General features: G+C 56.6%; 1 protein-coding gene across 1 annotated transcript in view; it reads right to left on the bottom strand.

Moving 5' to 3' along the window:
* Window positions 1-1,198: 1,198 nt before the first annotated feature.
* The window catches only part of MGAT5B (alpha-1,6-mannosylglycoprotein 6-beta-N-acetylglucosaminyltransferase B), a 72,507-nt gene continuing 58,559 nt past the window's right edge, over window positions 1,199-15,146 (bottom strand). Inside the window, exons 12-17 of the mRNA XM_075111072.1 lie at window positions 13,056-13,211; window positions 12,196-12,342; window positions 10,516-10,632; window positions 3,721-3,795; window positions 2,973-3,247; window positions 1,199-1,823 (exon numbers count right to left, since the gene is read on the bottom strand). Of these exons, the coding sequence (XP_074967173.1) occupies window positions 1,625-1,823; window positions 2,973-3,247; window positions 3,721-3,795; window positions 10,516-10,632; window positions 12,196-12,342; window positions 13,056-13,211 (969 nt within the window). The 3' untranslated portion in view covers window positions 1,199-1,624. The remainder of the gene's footprint in view (window positions 1,824-2,972; window positions 3,248-3,720; window positions 3,796-10,515; window positions 10,633-12,195; window positions 12,343-13,055; window positions 13,212-15,146) is intronic.

The following is a 15,146-nucleotide window of genomic DNA, read 5'->3' on the forward strand; positions in this document are numbered from 1 at the left end:
TGGAGGACACAAGCACCGTGCAGTGTCCCCCTTCCCGGGGCCAGAGCGGGGACATGGCGAGGGGAGCTGGGCGGGGAGCTGGGGTCTGCCCGACGCTGTTGCGCAGCTTGAAGGAATGGGATTTTTCTCCCAAAACCTGGGTACAGGCCACCAAGCTGCAGGGAGGGCAGGCTGGAGGTGCCGGGGCTGCGTGGCACAGCTCCAGCGAGTGGCTGGGTCACAGGGGCGCCCTCGTGCCATGCCACTGCCCTCCATCAGTCACCTCGAGCCTGGGGGGGGACAAGCCTGCCAGGGCCTGGGACCCTGCAGTGGCACCGCCAGGGCAGACTGCCACCCCTCACCGGCTGGGCCGGGAGCTCTCCCGTGCAGGAAAGGGCTCGGAGAGAGCGTCCAGCCCGTAACTTCCCAGATGTGTGTTTTAGGGGATGCAGGAGTCTCACCATGGAGCGCTCAGCAACAGGAGAGCTGCGCACCAACCTCACAGCAACACACACACTTGCTCCGGTGAGCAGCCCTGCAAAAGCAAACCAGGTCAGCCCAGCCAGCGCTGGCCCAGCAAGGGGACGTGCGGGAGGGGAACAGCAGCAGCGAAAAATCCCCTAACGCGAGACGAATGGCATGAAGAAAAGTTAAAGACGCGAAGACCACGCAAGGAAGATGGTTGCTTGGAGCTCACCTCTCCCCATGGCTGCAACATCTGGGGCACGCAGAGACATGACGTTGCTTTTGCGGCTGCTGAGGTGCCCCCTCTCCCCTGGCCTTGCTCCGTGCCCGTGGGCGATTCCCTTCGGCCGCTGCAGCACGTCCCCCCTGCTCGCTCAGTCGAACCCTGAGCGGGGTCCCTGGAGGGACCAGCTCCGTGCACAGCCCAGCGGGGTGGAGAGGGAGAGCAGCCCAGGGGCTCCGGGGGGCCACGCCTCGGGCACTGTGCCCTGCTGGCAGCACTGCCCGGGGACCACCATCCTTCCCGGGAGCCCTCCCCAGCCCCAGCCTGCCCCCTGCTTCCCAGGGACAGCCTGGGGGCCATTCAGCCCCCCCAGCTCTTCCTGGGGGCACCGTGGGCACAGACTCCACAGTGTCCATCCAACCCAGCCGCTGCCCTTGGGCTTTGCCCTCCCTCAGCTCCGCAGCCAAAGCAGGCACCGGCAGCCCCCCACGCCCCCAGCACAGCTCTGCCCAGTAACTCCCAGAGAAGGGGTGGGTGTTGCTTCCCCTTTAATTTACCACTTGTCAGAGGGAAGGGTTAAAAAAAAAATCAATAAATAAAACAACTTAGGATGCTTGAAGGGGATGGAAACCCTGAAAATGCAGTCTGCTGGTGGCTCGTCCCATTACCAGAGGAGGGGAAGGGCGTCCCCGGCCCCCCTCTCCCCACCACCCCATCCCAGCGCCACCAGGTCCAGGTGGGTTCGGATGCGGTTGGACGATGCTCCTCAAGAAGAAAATGGTCAGGACATGGTCATTCACGGTTGACTGGTGGACGAAACAACCCCCAGAGTCTGACACTCCCGGCTCACGTGCCGGGAGGGACCTGTCCCACCTCCCTTGGCTATTGCAGAAGCTTTGAGAAAAAGCCACTCTTTGCAGGTTGCGTGTCGCAAACACGGGGAGGGGACACACGGAGTCACAAGCAGTCCCTGCACAGAGCCACTTGTCCTTTGCGGTAGTCGCGACAGGGGCAGAGGCGCCGGTACTTGGTGTTGTAGCCCGCGCAGCTGAAGAGCAGCGGCTCCTTCTGGAGGTAGCACTCGTGGACGTTCTCGGCCACCGCCGGGTAGAGATGGTTCATCTCGTACTCGGTGCTGTCGCAGGGGATGCTGAGCCTGGGAACAAAAGCAAGGGTGGGTCAGTTCCGGTGGGGGGGCTGCCTGGGGTTTCACTGAAGGGGTTTTCGTGCTCTCCTGACCTTCCCAGGGATGTTCCTTTGCTAAGTGTTGAGCCAGATCTTTGTTGGTTGCAGCAGCTAGGTTTGGCACCCTTTGGCTAGACATGGATGCTTGTCACCAGCCCAACGCCCCACGCAGGAAGGGGTGACCCCTGCAGCTGAACCCTGCAGCCCAGAGCCCACCCCACGGCGTGCGCCATGGATGGCTCCAGCAATCATGCACAAAGTTCCACCCAAACCTTTTATATCCCCCTGCTGACCAAGAGGTCTGTCCGCTCCCCGTGGGCACCTCCCACAGCAACTGATGTCCCCGCAAGGGCACACGAGTCCAATGGATGCCCACGTGTCCTCTGCTAGCCGGGATCGGCCAGCAGAACAGGGGTGGGCATCAGCAAACGCCCCGAGGAGCAGCAGAAATGCCCGGTGTGGATCTCAGCATCTCCCTCCTCCCACTCATGCCTGCGTCTGCAGACGAAAGGCATTGCCAGCATTGCCCTCCCACCAATCCCCCTCCACCGGTGAGTCCCTGAGGCAGGTCATTTTAAGGTCTGGAGCAGGGCATGGAGGGGAGAGAGTGAAATCCAAGCCCCAGTTCTAATTTATCATATAAAAATGTCAGTGGGACTCACAGCACCTGCTTGACCAGTGTGACAGCAGTGGTAATGCTCGCATTTTAATTGCCCACAGAGCACCACGGAGCCCAGTGGCAGATTTATACTCTATTAAAACTTCACTGACATGTATTCAAAATGCAGTTTTATAGAGATTTAAAAAGAGGGAAAGGGAGAGAGCATGGAGGAGGTGGAGAGGAATGGGGTGGCAAAGAGGCTGGTAGAGAGGCGGAAACGTGCTTGGAAAGGCTATTGTTGCCTTCTGAAGCATGAAGCTGGCCGCGGCCAACACGTGCAAGCCACGGGCTGCTTTGCAGGCAGCGCCCTGCCTGCATCGCCTTGGGCATGAAGGTACCTCGATGGGGTTTCAGGAGGGAGGACACAAGGAAAATAGGTGCTGGGGATGGGGGGAGCAGGGGGACCATCATCCGGCTGACGGCCCCCACTGCCACCTCGCCGAGAGGAGCACAACTCACTGGAGAAACACCTCCTTCTTGTTGAGGAACCTGAAGAAGGTGGGCTCGCAGACCAGCCCGCGCCGCCGGCACGTCTCGGTGCAGGCGTGCCGGGTCTCTGACACCCACACCTGCAGCGAGTCCACCGGTGGCCAGGCGCGGGGGTCCCGGCTGGCGCTGGGGGACCACACCAGGTGGGTGGCATTGGGGGACAGGGCCAGCGGGCTCGGAGGGCTTTGCATAGCAGGACTCTTGGCCTTGGGAGGCAGAGGAGAAGATGATGTGGTGCAGAAATCCTAGTGAGAGAGAAGACAACAGGTCAGTGCCTGGAAGGACAGGGCAAAATGCTGGGGGTGGGGAAGGAAGGCTGCTGGTGGGACAGGAGGGCACTTGGGCTGCTGAGTTGGCTCCTCAGGTTGAGGTCACCTGCACGCATGGATGGCATCTCCTGCTGTGGGAGACGAAGGCACCAGCCACCTCTTCTTTATCCAGTGCTGTCTTATTCTCTGCAGCAGAAAGGCCTTGACTGAGCCCGGCACCCCCTGCCACCCTCCACCAGCCCCCCAGCATCTTTGGTTCATGACGAATCTCCCCCAGACCCCCATCTCCTGGTGCTCCCTGCGATCAGGGCACTGGCTGCACGGGGGTAGGACTCGGGGTCCCTCTCCGGGGACCTGCGCTGGGTCAGCGCTTTCTCTTGCCCGGGGGAACAGGGACCGACACACGGAGAACAGGGGTGGTGCCCAGGAGAACAGGGGTGCTCCCCAACCTGGTGCTGAATGTAGGCGTGGATCCGCTCCAGCATCCCCTCGCAGGTGTACTCGTAAGGCAGGTAAGGGTCCACCTGTGAAGGGGGAAGAGCAGAGCGCAGGCATCAAGCGGGGACAGCCTTGCCCTCCCCCCGGGGCCAGGGGACAGCGGTGCCCTGGGCATGGCTCTCCCCACCTGCGGAAGCCCACGGCTTGTGTCTGCCCACCAAAGCAAGCAGGGCAGAAAATCAGGACTGGAAAGACTTCATAAGCCATAAAGCACTTGAGAGAAAGAGGATGAAGGATTAATTCGGGTTCAACCCATGTATTGGTGAAAATGAAGTCACCCTGTTCCATTTTAGTCTCAATTTTCTTCATCTTTGGTAAGTTATAAAACAGAATCAGCTTTTATGCAATAAGTCACCTCCGATTAAAGTATGAACTGTTTCAGCCCAAGAAACACTCCACAGCTGCAGGCACGGGTGGAGCATAATTTTAAAATACAGAAGGGGAGTTAGGACTGGTGAAGATGCCGAGCAAATCCAGAGCAAGAGCATCCCAGTGGTGCCCTGGGTCTGGTCTGGCATCCCCTGTTCCTCTGCTCCCGCGTGCTCCGACCCGGGCACGGCTCTGCCTGCTCAGAGAGGAAGGTCCAGGCTTCACTGCCCTGGTGCCATGACCCACCAAACCTCCTGGCTGGTGAAAAGCCCAGGGCTGGGACCGTCTATGCACAATATGGGGGGAAAAAAAATCTCTTCTCCCACTGCCACATCTCTAAGGGTTTGCTGCCCAGCACGGACGGCTGTGATGGGGTGGAAGCCGGTGCTTCTCCGAGGCTCGGTGCCCCCACTGCCACCGGCACAGGCTGGGACGGGGCAGGGAGGCAACAGCCGGCTGCACACCGGGACAGAGCAAACATTGATGCCCACGCTGATGGCAGCGCTGCCGCTGCACCCCCACGCTGATACCTCCTATTTATACAGAGCCGGCAGCACTTAAACCACGGGTATATTTTTAGCGTGGGTTATGAAACACTGCCAGTCTTCGGGAGACTTTTGCCTGCACTTGCTTCCCAGTGTCGCATCTCCCTGTCCCAAGAGTCACCCCTTGGGTCCTGGCCCCTCCTCTGCCCAGCAGCAATCCCCCAGCCGAGCACGTCCCCGGCAGGGCGGCAGCCCAGGGTCCTGGGCGAGCAGGGAGCCAGGCTCGCCGCCCTTGTGCAGCCACTGCCCCAGGGGCAGCGGTGACTTTCCCTCCATTGCCTCGAGGCCTGCATCACTGATGCACTCCTTCCCTCCAGAACAAATTACTTTTTAAGGAACTTTTTGCCCTGGGAAGACAGATTTTTCCCACACTCCCTTATTTTCCAGAGAGATGTTACATAAGCCACAGGACATCGGTGCACAGAAGGGGCCGGTCCTGGGACCCCCCTTTCCCTGTGCATCTCTGCAGAGCTGCATACAAAACCACCTCAAAGATAATTCATCCAGAAAACAGTTTCTTCTATTTTCTGAGCTCTGCACCTCCAAAACAGCTCTCTCTTTCTGAAGTACCTGTCAAACCCAAACTCAAAGGCTCAGTCTGCCGAGAAGATCCCTCTAAGCATCTCCCTGCCATAAATATCCCACCTGAGCTCTCGGCAGGGCTGGAAATCACAGCTGCTCTGTCTAATTACAGATGTGCACGCTAATCAGGGCTGACACGATGACAGGCGCTGATCCTGCCTCTGAATCGCTGACGGGCGCTCAGTTAACAGGGGCAGGGTCCTCCACAGGCCAAAACTGCCCGTCTCAGTGGCACAAAGCCCGTGCCAGGCTGGGCGCTGGGTGCTGCCCGGCACCCATTCGGGGGAGACAAACCTCCCCTTGCTCAGCACCACCAATGCTCGGTCTCACCACTGCTTTCACATCCGCGATGCTGGGGGGCTTTTCCCCGTTATGCCAGGCGTGGTGTAGAAGTAATTCTGTAAAACAGCCTTTTTCCCCCAAAACACCGCCGTGGTACCTGGTGGGATGCAGCACATCCATAGCGGGGCAGGGGCAGAAAGCCTCCCTGCGCCTGCACGTGTACCTGGAGGTGATGCTCTGGGTACAATCCCACTGGCCGCAGGCTCCCAGCTTGGGTCCAAGGGCAGGAGGAGGCTGTGGCCAGAGCCTGCTGCAGTCCCCGCTCCTCCAGCTCGACACCCCCATGCACCCCTCTCTCCGCTAGGGGTTACCCCAAAGGCTCTTTGATTCCCCCCGCTCCCCTCTGCCGGTCTCGTTAGGATTCAGCTCATGCACCCAGGACTGATAGAAAATGCCAATTTCAGGAAGATAATTGTTTAATTAAAATCTGACAGGCTTGGCCTCCTCTTGACAGCCACATCGCTGACGCTGCTCCCCGCGCCGGGAGCTCAGGCTCTCCCCGGAGACCCGGGGGTGGGGGGCTCCGAGGTGGGCACCACTGCGTCCTGCTGCCCGGCGGAGCGATGCACGGATGCCGCAGGGGGGAGCGGGGGGCCAGTGAAGATGCACTTTGCCATCCTTTCGCCCAGGCATGGCTGGGGAACGCGGGGCCAGAGCAAAGGCACGGCCCAGCGCTGCAATCCGCTATGTGAATAGCCAGCCCCAGCGCTCCCCATCCGCCAAATGGGGAGTTACTGGTGCCCCACAGGGATACCGCCACGAGAGCCCTGGTTTTATAGTCTTCAGCAGGAATCCCAGAGCTGAAGAGAGCACTAAGTCTCCATTGCTCAAAAGGAAAAGAAAGAAAGAAAAAAACCCAAGCATCATCAGACAAATAAGTAGAAAAATAGTGCAATTCTCTGCCAGCACGTAACAGCAGGCTGGGAACACTTTAACCAGCTATTTTCGCTGTGATGTTTAATACATCACTCTTTCAACCATAGCCAGAAATGTATAATTTTCCATTATATTCCTGTATGTTTGACTTTAATACAATGAAGCCTTCTCCCTCCGCTACATGAGAATATTGCGTCTATTATATTGCTTATGTGAGGACTATTTTTGACAATGGAAAAGGCCAAGAAAATGGTGGTGCCTGCAAACGTTTCTCCTTCTCCAGCCTCTAACCCCTGGCTAACGGCCGCAGTCCATCACCAGGACAAGCCTCTCGGCATCATCTTTCCCAGGGGGGTGTAATTTGTCTCTTGGCCCTGAGCAACTGTGCCAGGATTTGATCTCTGCGGTAGAGGGGTTTGGTGCTTCCATGATTTCAATTTTCCTTATAAATAGGTCCAGGTTGCAAACCACCAGGGAAACTCAAAGCTGCTCCAAGGAGGGATGAATGGCAGAGGCACGGCTTGCCAAAAGCCCTCCCCTGCAGTTGCAGGGTGACCCGGAGCGGGTGCCACCTCTGAAAGGATGAGGGAGGGGAGCACAAGGGCTTTTCTTGGGGAAAAAACACCATATTGCAAACCCAAGCCACGTCCCAGCCATGATTCAGATGTCTCTCCAGACGGGAGAAGTTTCTTTCAAGCAAATCTAGGTTGGTCAGGGATGCCAGCTGCATCTCAACTCCTTTATTTGCAGAAATACGGCAGCCAGCCCCGCCAGCAGGCCCAGCCGGCTCCAAACACAGCAGAGGACGCGCTGCCAGCCCGGCTGGAACCAGGCAGGGCTGTAGGTGCAGGGATGGTGCAGCTCGGGGTGCGTGCGATGTAAGTCGAGGTGGCCGTACAGCCGCGCCGGCAGCGGCCTGGCCGGAGAGCCACGGGCAGGCTGGGGCAGCCGCAGAGCAACGCTAAAATATTGCTGAAGCGCAGCAAATCCCGCAGAGCCACGACGCTCTAAACCAGGGTGAGCCTGTTTGTCAGCTTGACTTTGTCAGAACTGCTACGAGGTTCATGAAACCTCTGGGAAAAGCCGCCACCAGAGACGGAGCAAAGGAGCCATCTCACAGCCTCCCACGACATCCCGTATCCCCCAGAATTTTTACTGAGTATTGCCTGGAAGATGCAGACCTAAAGCTGTGGGATAAGTATTTTCCAGCCATACAACAACAACAAAAATTCTGTTTCAGGTCAGTTTTCAATTTCCAGTGTTTCCACCCATCAAGGAGGGGAAAAAACGCTGTTTCAGGTTTGCAAATCTGTTTGGGTTGGTGAAGCAAAGGGAAATGCATTATTTCAGATACGAGCCTTCCTTTCAATAAACTGGCAGGGTATTTCCAAACAAAGCCAGGCAGATGGGAAGCAAAACCATATTATTTCATTCTGGTAATGTTGAAATGAAATGTTTTGACTGAAAAAATAAATGGATGGTGGTTATTCTGGAACACAGACAACTCTGTTAGATACTCTGATAATGAAACACCCTGTTTTGCCTTTGGGGGGAAAACAGGAGCCAGTAAAAATAGTTTCTCCAAGCTCCAGTACCTGGCTGGGAACAGCAACACTAAGCTGCCCGGCCACGGGCTTTCTGCTGCTCCTCCTGCTAACGCCCTTGTTTTCAATTCCTGCTGGAACAAACAGTATTTTAAAGATAAGATACCAAGGGATTCCTGAAGCCAAAGCCCATAATAAGCCTTTAAAATCTGTAACGTAGGTCAGTTTTTAGGCTTAATTGCCTTGACAGCATCTCCAATAAAGCAGACCTCTCTCTGAAAAGGCAAGAAGGGGGAAAAAAAGGGGAAAAAAGAGAAGTTGCTCTAAGTTATTCACACTCACTCCCTGCTCTGCTTTGGGAGGATTTATACAGTATCTTTAATAAAGCCCAGGGAGGTGAGTTCTGGGATTAACCCACCGCTTCTTGGTGGGAAGGAATAACTCCTCTCCAGAGCGACTGCACGTTTTCAGAGCAAGCGGGATGTCAGTGCCTGGTTTTATTCATCTGCGGCGAACTGAGGGCTTCAGCCTCCCAGCAGTTGAGGGTGACTACAGCGGTTGGGATGCTTCGCGGGGGGGGGCCTCGGGGTGGGGGTCCCTGGCCCCGCAGTGATGGGCACAGCTTTAGCTGCCTCGTGGCCCCGCAGGAGGCAGAGTTTATCTGACCATACGCGGTGTCACGCTGGGCTGGAAGCCAGGGAGCAGCGCCCCGGGGCGCCTGGCTGCGGCCCCCCGTGGGCTGGGGCAGCTGCGGCCCCCCGCGCCCTGCGGCGTCGCAGGCACCCTCGCTCCAGCTGTGGTTCCCCTGCCCTCCGCCAGCTGTTCAGCAACTCAAGACATGTTAATTAAGGGAGGGAGGCAGGACTTGTGAGTGCACCACAGCTGCGTTAACATCAAGAGTGGGAATGGGGAGCAGAGCAGAGATGGGAGCTTGTCTTTGTGCAAAACAGGGATCGGCACGGTGGCGGCACGCTCCCACACCAGCTCCTCCTGCCCGGTGCCCATCGCGCCACCCAATCCGTCCCTAAAATCCTTTTTCTTCTCCTTTTCTTTTTTTTTTAACCCATAATTATCATTAAGCATCTAAATGACCTGGCAGTGCACACCCAGTCGACACCGCAGCGCAACACAGCTGCTCAGGAGCCAGCAGAGCCCCTTCCCCCCTTAATTCTCTGATCATTTAAAAATTATTTTCATAGCACAGCAGCACCAGACTTCACTATTTTCTTTCTCCTTTCTGGAAAAAACCAAAAATTTCCTTCTCTCCTCTGAAACAGAGACCGGCAGCTGCCGGCCGCCCGCCCATGGCACTGCCTTCGCCTCGGGGCTGTCTCTTCAGCCCAGATGGTGGAAGGTCAAGCGCTGACAGCTGGCCCAGCAGCAGGGATATAATTAATTTTAATTTAATTTTAATCAAGATACCGGAATGAATGTGCAAAACAACAACTGTTTTCGTAAGTCGGGTTTTGTTCGGTCTTTGCAGACTCACAGAGAAAATCAGGGCGAGGTGAAGCGCTGCGGCAATCACGCACGATACGGTGCGGCACCCGGGCAGACGGCACGGCTGCACCAGCTCAGTGAAGTCCCCGGGCTGCCACAGGCACCCACCTCTGCAGCCTCTAACGTGGGGGAAAGCAAAGCTGACACCTCTCTGACCAGCATCACCCCGTCCCCCCCAAAACCCCACCCGACACCGCGAACCCCGGACCCCCACAGCCCGCCGCAGGGTCCCAGTTTCACAGCACATCGCTGTCCTCACGAGGCTCATCCCGAGCGAAGCAAATTGCAAGCAAAATGGAGATCAGCACTTTTCTCCCCTCCAGGAAAATTGACTTTAATAATTCGGACAACTTGAAAGGCTGCTGCCACAGGGCAGGAGGTAAATATTAATGAGGGAGCCGTCCCGGGATGGGCACAGCCAGAGCGTTGCCTTCCCTGAGGGGCCCTGCATCCCGCCTTCTCTCCATCCTTCACAGAGGCGGTTCCCGGGGCTGTTCCTATCGATTTGCTCAATCCAAATGATAACAACAAACAGTGAAATGGGGAATGGCAGGCGCAGAGCTTGGTAGCTCTCAAGGTACTTGCAGGGAGATGCTCTCGGGGTTTATCTCTGCTTCACACCCGTTCCCAGCACTGCCACGCACCTCCACCAACCTCAGCCTCCTGGTCCCAAACCTCTTTCCCCTTATCTCAGCTCCCCCTTGCCCCCGCTCTGCCCCGAGGATTCCCAGGGGATCCCCCAAAGGCACGGCGCTGCCCTGGGGAAACAGCTACGGCACTCGGCACCAAAGCAAGGCGAGAGCGTGGGTCCGCCTGAAGCTGCAGGGGAGGGGGATTTCTGCTCTGCACGTGCAAATACACTCTAAGGGCAAGGAAGGAAAAGCAATTAATGCTCCAAAGGGGCAGCCAGGCACCAGCAACTGCTGCTGACCTATCCCTGCGCGCCCAGCAGTGGGGAGATCGCCCAGCCGCCGCCTCTGAGCCGTACCTGGGTCCTCATGATGGTTTTGATAGCAGCTTCAAACTCCTCAGAGTTATTGTAGTCGACAGTCCACACATGCGGCTTCCCGATGAAGTCTTCAGCATACGGGTGTTGGGAGGACACCTAAAACAGAGCGGCGTGAGGTGGTGTTTGCCGCCGCTGCTGGAATGGCTGCTGCCTACCGCTCGCGGCCGCCGCAGCAGAGAGGAGCAGCAGGCTCAGGCACAGACACCTTCGGTTTTAAACCACTGCACACAGAGATGTGCTGGAAAAAGAAGGTTTCCTCTGAACCCAGCTGCCCCCCGACATCAGGCTGATGCTCTAAAACTCCCACTGGGCTGGGGTGCCCCATTCCCACCAACACTGAAATCACCTCCGCAGCCCTGAATATCTTCATCTCTGTAATATACATAAAACCTAACCTTGACCTGAGCCATTTGTGGGTCTGGAGTGGCAAAAATAGACCAAAGCAGCCAAGCTCCGGGAGGGCACTGTATCTCTAGGGTTTGCCAGCTCCAGAAAGAAGGCAGAGAGAAAATCCTTCACCCCCGAAGGCTGGGGCAGTCTGGCACTGGGAGAAAGCAGTGCTGGAAGCTGCATCGCCCCGATGCCACAGGCAGCACCCTGCGCTGGCACCCCACAGCCACCTGCCTCTCACCAGGCAATTTTTGGGGATATAACTCTCTTGTTTCAGCCCCTGAGCTGCCTTTTCAGCCCCACGTTGCTGCAAGGCAGGCAGGGCCCCAGATCTCCTCTCGAGAAGGGAGGAGAGAGGATGCTGAGCAGAGGAGGTGTTACGGGGGCACCGCGAAGTGTTGCAGAGGAGCCTGAAAACCTGCCAGCTAGAGGAAGGGAGCAGTGCATTTTATTCTCCAGCTCGCTGTCCTTCCCTGTTTTTTGCCCACAGATTGATCACCTCCTTCCCCCCCACCCCGGCATACAAACACCCTGGGGCATTTCACAGCCCTCACAGCCCCGGGCTGAAGCACAGCCACAGCGCCCACCCGGGATGGGTGCATCGGACAGACACGGGGGTGCAGGACAGCCCTACCCCCCAACGCCACGATGGGCACCGCTGAGCCGGGCTGCTGCAGGGCTGAGCCATGCGGCCCCCCGACAAAGCCCTTCTCGGCAGGAGCGAGCGTTGCACTGCATTATCCACTTTATTAATAATAAAAGAGGCAATTTTCTCAACCCTTTAACTTTTAAAGAGTTCCTGCTTCATTTAGATTAAATTCCCAGCGACGGGCAAGCCTGGGAGGTATTTCGTACTCCTGCAACACCGCGGAGGGCCCAGCATCCCTCTGGGTATACAAAAGGATTAGCAGGGGAGCACCAGCCCCGGTTTGGGAGCGGGCACGGGGTGCGCATGGATCTGTGCCGATGGGGAAGGAGCTGGGGTATGTGGTCTGCAGAAGCCTCCTGCACCACCTTCTCCTTTGCAACCCAAACCCAGGACAGGGCTCCTTGCATCTAAGGGCTCTGGATGGAGATGATGCGAGGATGGGAGAGGGGACCCCATCTGCAGGTATCTGCTCTTCTCCATTTGGAGGAAATCTCTCAAAGAAAGAAAGAAAAAAAAAATAAAATCTCAGTTTTGCAACTGCTCTTCCCAGGCCCAGCCCGAACCCCGGTGTAAAGGGGGTGACTCCATGCAGCCCGTCGCTCGCCTCCTGCCAGACTCGCCTCTCTCGACGTCGGCTTCCCGCGGAAGAACTCGTGGTTGAGGGAGCTGTGCGGGGGGTTGAAACGCGCCTGCAGGAAAACGCAGCCATTGGCGATCGCCTCCAGTGGGGCAGGACCCTCGTAGGGGAACCCAAAGCCAATGAAGAGCTGTAAGGGAGCAAACCCACGTGCTGGTGAGCGAACACGGCCAACACCATAGGAAACTCTGCAAGAATAACCCGCCAGCATCCCTGTCTGCTGCTGGTCCTGCACACCAAGCCTCTAAAGGCAGCTCCTGGTGGCTCAACACCCCACAGCTTAAATGCCCTAAAAACTCCCCCTGCACCATGGCTCACAGCCCACTTGTGCAAAGCAGTGGGGTGTTCAGGAGCTGCAATCTCCCCTGAGCTGGCTACAACCGTCGTACTGGTCCTGTATGGAGAAATACTGGTTTGCCAAAGCCATCTGGGCTGCAGCACCAACAGCATCTCCCCCAGACACCGGCTGACGGCGACCGGGATGTGCCTGCACCCTGCGCACCCGCACTGAGAATCCCATTTATCACAGCTGCGGGGAGAAGAAAAATCCCACCCCACTTACTAATAAACGAATTAATCAGGAAACTTTGTGCTCCTTCTATGGACAAGGAGAAGCTCATCAGGCACATCTTGATTTGAAATTATGTGCTCTGCTCGGCTCCTGGCTAATTAGCCCTGCTGATAGCGCCTGCAAGCCTGGGAAGAGCGCAGATAACGGCCTCTCCCCCGGCCCCCTCCTTTAATTAGGTTTTATTTCTCAAGGCAACTGAGTCCTCACTGCTGGCTGCTTAACGCGGGACGGTGAGCAGGGTCCCACGGACGCCCCGGCTGGCTCTCGCCCACCTTCGCCTTCCTCAGCAGCTGCTGAAACTCATGCTGTGGCAGCAGCCCGTGGTTCTTCACGAACGCTGGGACCTCGGGCGGCCGCTGCGTCTCGTAATAAACCGTGCCGTGGATCTCCATGTACTTGTTGAGGATGGCCAGGAACTTCTCCTTGCCCTGGGCAGGAAGGCAGAGCTGTGAACTGCACCAGCAGATGGGGCTGACACCCCACCCCTCCCTTGTTTATAGGGGGAGATTGAACTCCCAAACCGCTGTCCCGGAGCGCTCCTGATGCTTCAGCCCAACCCACAGCAGTGCAAAACCCGCACCCTCCCCTCTGCATCCCTTGGACACAAGCCCTGGACGACCCCAGGCTTCCAGCGATCCTGGACGGCTGCAGGATGCGGCACCCTGAGCACTGGCACCTCGAGCCCCTGCCTTCCCCACCACCTCCACAGGCAACTTCCACTCTGGAGCTGCTGAATTAAAGGTTTCAGGGGATTCAGGGGGAAGTTTGCAAAGACCAGAGCTTGCTAATGACCTCTTATTCCAAGAAACAAGTCCCCAGAATTTTCTCAATCAGGTTTAATCCTGATTCACTAACTGGAAAAATCAAGAGGGTCATCAGTTCTCTTCTTCTGGAGGCTTTCCTCATTTTGCTCTCCAAAGCAGCCTTCCATTTCAACCATTTCTCTAGTGCAGTTTTTTTTTTTTGCTTGGAAAAACCACAGAGGGACCATCTTTTGGATGCTGTATTTTCAGCTTGCTCCAGTGCTGCAATAGGCCCCGAAAGAGCAGAAGCTGGGAGGGAATAAGGAGGTATAAACGGGGACTCTGAGAAAACTCAGTACATTGCCTTAAAGCCTCTCTGAACACTGTATTTCTTCCCTCAGCCACGTATCCCTGGACTTCTCTAAGGGTAAAAACAAATGCTTTTGGTGGGATGAGGCTGCAGGGTGAAATCCCACCCGCAGTGCCGCTTTGATATCAATGCCCTAATGCAAAGGGCTTGGGGAGGTGGAAGCGAAACACAGCTTATAGTCCCTGGGTAGCACCTGGCATCACCAAGCATCACTGGGGGGCACTGATCTCCAAAGCCCCCTGCACGGTGAGGGGGCTGGCATGGGAGACCCCCTCTACTGCTCCACCTGAGCACCACAAGCCACTTCGACCCCTGGAAGCTGGGCAGCAGCCTGATGGAAACAGCCTTTCCCAGCTTATTAAAACTCCAGCTCCTGCTGCGAGCCAGAGGCAAGAAGTTCAGAGGGTTAGGAAATGAGAAATACCGGGAAGGGAGGTTTAATGAAATATTTCTAAGTGTCAAAAAGATCCTGCTCTGGAGTCGGCACTTGGTCCAAGGCCTGTAAATTAGCACCTGGCTCCAGAAAATGGAGGTGCTCTTTTCCTTCCCAGACCTCAAAATCACTCAAAATAAGGAAAAGCCCATCTTCCCCCTTATTTTATTACATGGGGTGGCACAAGACACGAAGCAATGCCCAGGCAGCCTGACCTCAAGGAACAGCCACCAGGAAGAACCAGCCCCAGCCCCTTCACCCAGCAATAAATTACCCCAAATATGCAGTTTTGGGGACACTGGTGTTGCTTGTGAATTCTGGCTAAAAGGAGCAAATGTTGGTAGCACTAAGGGTGGAGGGGAACGTTCGTTCTGAGGCTTTAACTCTCTTTAGTGCCTTCCCAAATTAACCAGCTAAGCTCAAATGAAACATCTGGATTAGAAAGGGCCGGGGAATGGTAGAAAACAAAGACAAGACGTTACAGTTCCCCTAAAATGAGATTTAGTGGGTTTCAGTAGGTTTTTTAGGGAGCCTCTGAGCTAGGCGCATGCTGGGGGGATTTGCTCTCAGACATGGAATGTCACGGAAAAGCCACCAACACCAGTGAACAGGAGGTGGCGCGGCTGGATCCCGGCCCACCGCAGGCATCCCCGTGGGGGCAGAGCCGCTGGCCAGGCAAGGTGGGGATGGGGAGGAGATACAGCCCCTGGCTGCATCAACCCGCATCGACCCCGGCAGCTCAGGAGGGCCAAGCCCGCCACGAGGCAAACTCGACTCCAGCAAAACCTTTTCTCTCGCGACAAGCTGTCCGGATAAA

Source organism: Phalacrocorax aristotelis, chromosome 16, assembly GCF_949628215.1.
Source record: "Phalacrocorax aristotelis chromosome 16, bGulAri2.1, whole genome shotgun sequence".
Taxonomy (NCBI): Eukaryota; Metazoa; Chordata; class Aves; order Suliformes; family Phalacrocoracidae; genus Phalacrocorax; species Phalacrocorax aristotelis.